The sequence below is a fragment of the Armigeres subalbatus genome, chromosome 1, assembly GCF_024139115.2.
Source record: "Armigeres subalbatus isolate Guangzhou_Male chromosome 1, GZ_Asu_2, whole genome shotgun sequence".
Taxonomy (NCBI): domain Eukaryota; kingdom Metazoa; phylum Arthropoda; class Insecta; order Diptera; family Culicidae; genus Armigeres; species Armigeres subalbatus.
The window spans coordinates 115,346,356-115,351,980 of NC_085139.1; the positions used below are offsets into that span (position 1 = coordinate 115,346,356).

The 5,625-nt window shown below is 41.1% G+C and overlaps 1 protein-coding gene across 1 annotated transcript; it reads right to left on the reverse strand.

Moving 5' to 3' along the window:
- Nucleotides 1-3,941: 3,941 nt before the first annotated feature.
- On the reverse strand, nucleotides 3,942-5,365 carry LOC134205652 (CLIP domain-containing serine protease B8-like). The gene is made up of 2 exons (XM_062681121.1): nucleotides 4,664-5,365; nucleotides 3,942-4,601 (listed from the first exon to the last, which is right to left on the reverse strand). The coding sequence occupies exons 1-2, from the start codon at nucleotides 5,230-5,232 to the stop codon at nucleotides 3,980-3,982; spliced, it is 1,191 nt and encodes a 396-aa protein (XP_062537105.1). The 5' UTR covers nucleotides 5,233-5,365; the 3' UTR covers nucleotides 3,942-3,979.
- Between the last annotated feature and the right edge of the window lie 260 nt (nucleotides 5,366-5,625).

Below are 5,625 nucleotides of genomic sequence, written 5' to 3' on the forward strand. Positions count from 1 at the left end.
AACGACTTATCTGCTTTTGTAAACAAAGATTCAAACGTCGATTTGTCGAATCTGATAGCACTCCCACGGAAACCAACACCATCGGCAGGTAGCCGAAGCATTCACTTATGCAACGTACACACCAGTCAAGCAGTTTGACGAACATTGACTCCGCCCCCAAGAAAACGCTTCGGTTGCTGTTTTGTTTGAACGTGTGTGAAGTTGTTCGAACAACCATTTGACAGTTGGCGGCTCGGTTGGAAAAAAATAAAACGGTTTGATTTTGGTTTGAGTTGTCGGGGGTGGAGCCAAGGTTCGTCGAATATGTTTGAGCGTTTTGAAAATTTGGTATTGGATACTTATGAACACCTAGAATAAGACAACGGACAGAACATTAACATAACACCCAGTGGACCAGTGGAGATTTTTACGCTTTGCGAAAAGTTTTATCCTTACTAGAAATCAGGAAGTTAAACCCACAATCCACAGCACGCAATGCGCATAGAGGGCTGACGTCGCTATCCGCAAGGCCACGAAGTCCATAAATTTGCTATTATAATGGCAACCACTTCTTCTTCTTATTGGCATTACATCCCCACACTGGGACAGAGTTCATTAAGCACTTCCACAGTTATTGACTGCGAGGTTTCTAAGCCAAGTTACCAATTTTGCATTTGTATATCATGAGGCTAATAGCCTATTCAGATTACGCCATTAATGACATAATAATTGGCGTTTCAGGGTAAATACGCTTTATGATGTCATTATTTACGTAATATTCCATACATTTTGCGCTGTCAAAAGATACCCGCTAAAAAGAGTCATGAAGAATTTATTACGAACAATTATTACGAGAGAGCTTTCTTTCTAACTGGGATGCAGGGAGAAATTCAGCAAAACAAAACTGACAAGCGTCACGCTCTCTTTGCCAGAGAGAAAATTCTCTCTGTTTTCATTTCGTTTCGTAGTTGACAGTCATGCTCTTTCTGTCGCAGCAGGGTCGAATGCATGTTAGATGGAAATCTTCTGAGCGCTGAAGAATAACTCGGATTGTGATGGTTTTGTGGAAAGCATTTTATATGATCTATATACATAAAAATGAATTTCTGTCTGTCTGTGCCTTATAGACTCGGAAACTACTGAACCGATCGACGTGAAAATTTGTATGTAGAGGTTTTTGGGGCCGGGGAAGGTTCTTAAGATGGTTCGAGACCCCTCCCGCTTTGGAAAGGGGGGCTCCCATACAAATGAAACATCAATTTCTTCATAACTCGAGATCTAATCAGAAAATAAATCAATTTTAGGCGAAACGAAGTTCGTCGGGTCTGCTAGTGAAAAATAATGATGATAATTATTTATTCTCCACATATTCAACATGAATTGTTTAAAAAACAGATGCTCTCTAGAATTAACATGAAGTATTTAACTTAAACCTAGATTTAATAGAACAAATCGAATAAATTTTCAAAGTTCAAGGGCCAATGCGGAAGACAATTTAATACATAGGAATGGTTGTAAAACGAATATATTTGATGAATAAACATGATTTCATAATTTTTTTCAATTCTGCTCCTTGAATGGCTTAATATACTTTGAATTTGAACATTTTTCACGTGGGACAACTGTACGATTTGAATGGGATCACATTCACACGATTCGATTTTGTTAGAAGCTGTATCATTGATTGTCGAGTAGAACGCAATGGTTCAGTTTCAATTTTTGAAAAAAAAAATAAATTGCTGAGTTGCCCTTCATACATGGAGATACTGGTGGAAATACATTTTAGTTCGATAATATTTCTTGGAAATTGGTCCAATCGTCCTTTTTTTTATTTATTTGTGAGAATTCCCAAAAGTATCTAATTTTTTCTGTCAAATCTCCGTTCGATCATAGTACAGAATCAAAATACTTTTTAAACTTAAAAATAAATTGAGGAATAGTCTGATTCCCCGAAGAACGGCGCACCCAACTAATGAATGTATAGCTTCGCTCATTATCCTTAATGAGAGCTTCAAATATTCTTCGAAAATCCCTTTTCATATTTTTTTTTTTATATTTTTTTTTTCGTAGAAACTTTGTTCAGAAAAAAATGTTCGATTGTCGCCACACAAATGCTTGATTTTGCAAATTAAATTTTAAAACTCTCCTGGAATTCAACCCTGTATTAGCGTGCAAATGAGGAAACATGGAAACGTCAAGATATATTATCTTGCTGCAGTCTGAACACCTCGTAATAATTGGATACCCTCTCACTTAACAAAGTCATAAATAGCCCAATCTGAATAGGCTAACACGATGATGCTTTTATGCCCAGGGAAGTCGAGACAATTTCCAATCCGAAAATTGCCTAGACCGGCACCGGGAATCGAACCCAGCCACCCTCAGCATGGTCTTGCTTTGTAGCTGCGCATCTTACCGCACGGCTAAGGAAGGCAACCACTTCTACAATAATAAATTTCCTTTTTCTTGATTAATGACTTGCGAGGGAAGTCAGATTTTTACTTTTTTGGAAAAGATATACAATTTTGATACGCATAGTTAAATTTGCCATTTAGGGTGTTTTTTATGAGATATTGCGAAAAAAGATTCAATGCGTTACATTTATGAATCTACGCCACCGATTCAATGATCTCTAACTACAAAATTGTTTCACGATAACTCTTTGGTAGCATGAATTTAACTGTGGCCTTGAATTAAGGAATGGTAGACAGCCGGTGTCGGGGATTATTACAAAAAATTCGGACAGGTGTGCATGCTTCGTTCCACTTTTCTGTCATGAAGAATTAATTGAATGATTAATAGCCCTTCCCAGAATGGATCCCAAAAATGGAAAAGCCAGCATGAAACCGATTCCTGCCTGAGTATGACCCATTTTCCTAGACGAGCAAATAGCAAAAAAAAAACCTAAATCCATTTCAAGCATACATAATTCAACAATCATATCCCATTCGTTTTTGCACCAACCCTTTGGCTCACGTCGGTGGCAGCGCGATGGTCCAGCGATAGCTGCAGCTCGCATATAAAGTGAGTTACAATGGTTGCTCTTCCTGGTCTCCTCGGTGTCAGCGGCCAGCGACGACGACAACGACTTCCGCACGTAAAATGGCCAACAACGAAAGAACGTTTGCTGGCTGGATGACTCCAACGCAAAACCCCCGGTAACCGTAACAAAAGATTTAATTAAAATTAAATACAATAATCTTCACAAAAGCACTCGTGTCCCATTCTCGAGTCGGAATCGAAACCGCACCAGTCAGTCCCGTCAGCGCACCGCCGCGCGATGCTCTCCACGATGTTGTCGGTGGGTGGCAAGCACTGCCAGAGATACTGTCAGGTGATTGTTCTAGTTCCAGGCGGGAGTCGTGTAGGTACAGGGCGAAGGTTCATCCGTTTGTTTGTAACCCATGTTCTCTCCATTCGTGGAAGGTGTACATTAACATGGTATTTAACAACCATAACGGAGGGATTGTTTAAATATTTTATACTCGTTGCATTAATTTGCAATAGGATACTCTCCTTTATAAATTGGCAATGGAGATAAGTTGTTTATATTGCAAGTTTGTTGAAATTGGTATAGCCAATATGTCACTATTTATGTATTACTGCTAATGGAAGTGATTTAAAAGCAACATTTCACAGTAGAGGAGCATGGATCAGCAAAATATTGAAAACTTATCAGTGTTGGTAGAATCATCCACATAGTCCAATCATCGAAGCCTCATGCGTCATGCGTGTGCTAACTCGCTTGCGATTCGGCTGGGAGAGCATCGCGCTTGAGTTTTTCACGCAGAATCGCATCGTTTCGCAGGTCAAATTACATTGCAGAATCAAACAATTTTGCAACCTATCTGGGACGAGGCGATAAGACATTAACAGAAATAAAAAGGATAAATCAGCATATCACACTGTTCCAAACTGGTCTTTCAGTATTCAATAAATCAAAAGATACAAAATTCATAATAAACTTTTTTTTTATTTTAAATAAATTAAATTATAAAATTTATAAATGCGCATTCGTTTTTATCCACTGCACATACTCATTCATGTTGGTATAGATTCCAGGCTTGCCCACAGTTCCACAATTTTGCGGGCCCATACTCACCAATCCGGCCAAAATCCATGCAGCTCTCTTCGTATCGAAGAACATCAATGGGGATCCACTATCACCGGAACAGGTGTCTCGCGCATTGCGTCCACCTGCGCACATCTGACCCTGAATAAGCTGGAGCATCTGAGGCTGATAGATTTCTGAGCACTTGCCGTGGTCAAAATATGGCAGCGAAGTTTTCAATTTGATTGGGCTCGGAACGCTTCCTCCTTTACCATCACTGAAAAAGTCTGTCCGACCCCATCCGCACACGCTAAACTTTTTGCCCACCTTTCCACCAGCTGCGTCCGGCAAGCAAATGTGACGAATGAACGCCGTGAACTCCACCGGACGTTCCAACTCAATCAGACCGATGTCATGATGCTGACTAACACTATCTGCTTTATAATCCGGGTGAACAATAATCCGCTTCGGCCTCTCATCAATAACTCCATCAGTGCAGTCGGCATACTGACCATCTACAACACAGTCTGGGTTGTTGAACAGGTCATACTCACCAACACGAACAAACTTTCTACGAAACGAAAGCGATCAATGGTAAATAATCGTTTGCGATCTTAGACTTCATTTACTTACAAGGCGCCTTTCTTTTGAATGATCGGACCGGTCAGGCAGTGCGCCGCTGTGACGACAAACGATTTACTAATTAACGCCCCTCCGCAACCGGGACTAATTGGATTCACTGCTTTCTCGTAGATCAGTAGAGCCATCCATGGAAAATCGTCAATTTTTGCAATCTCTCCACTATTGACCTGCAACTGGAAGTCTGGTTCGCCGCATGGCACTTCTACCCGGACTCCGATTCTTTTGCTGACCGAAACGGGCTTGGCCCGTACCTTTTTCGGTAAACTGGTCACGTTAATCCATGGGTTGAGATACGTCCCTCTTCGCGGGCAACACACTTTTCCGTCCGCCAAACCAGAACACTGCAGCTGACTAACAAAACTTAATCGGCTTATGTTGCCAATACTGTTCACATCGTTTATCTCCTGGAAAGCCGGGCAGTCCGCTGGATATTCACAATCACCCAGATCGGACTCATTTGGAATGGGGCAGTTGACCAGAACGTCCCAAATAGGCGAGCTCTGTTGTGTTCCTATTACGAATAGTGCACTGATCACTAACCGAAAGATTAGGCTCCGCATCTTAACCGATTGCCGTTCCCGCTTAGACTGACAATCTACAACGATCGAGCTGAACCGTGAAGGCTATCTCCCGACAGGAAGAGCAGTGCACGACGTTGTTTACAAACATTTCCCACTCTTACTAAACGGAATCGGAGGAAATCCCAACATCTTAAGAGATCTCTAAGCTGTCTGTGACGATTTTGTTTCAGCGCTGTGTATTCTTCGCTCTTCTCTGTAGACTTATCACGCCTTAAGTAAAATCGTGTACTTTCCTCCATTATGCATACTAATGAATCATAATGGCAGTTGATTGACAAGCCGACCAGGTTTAGTGATTTCTCCATTAGGGGCGGAACCGCTCTTCCGTAGGGTTACCTAACTGGTATTCCATTCAAAAGTTATCTCTGGTTA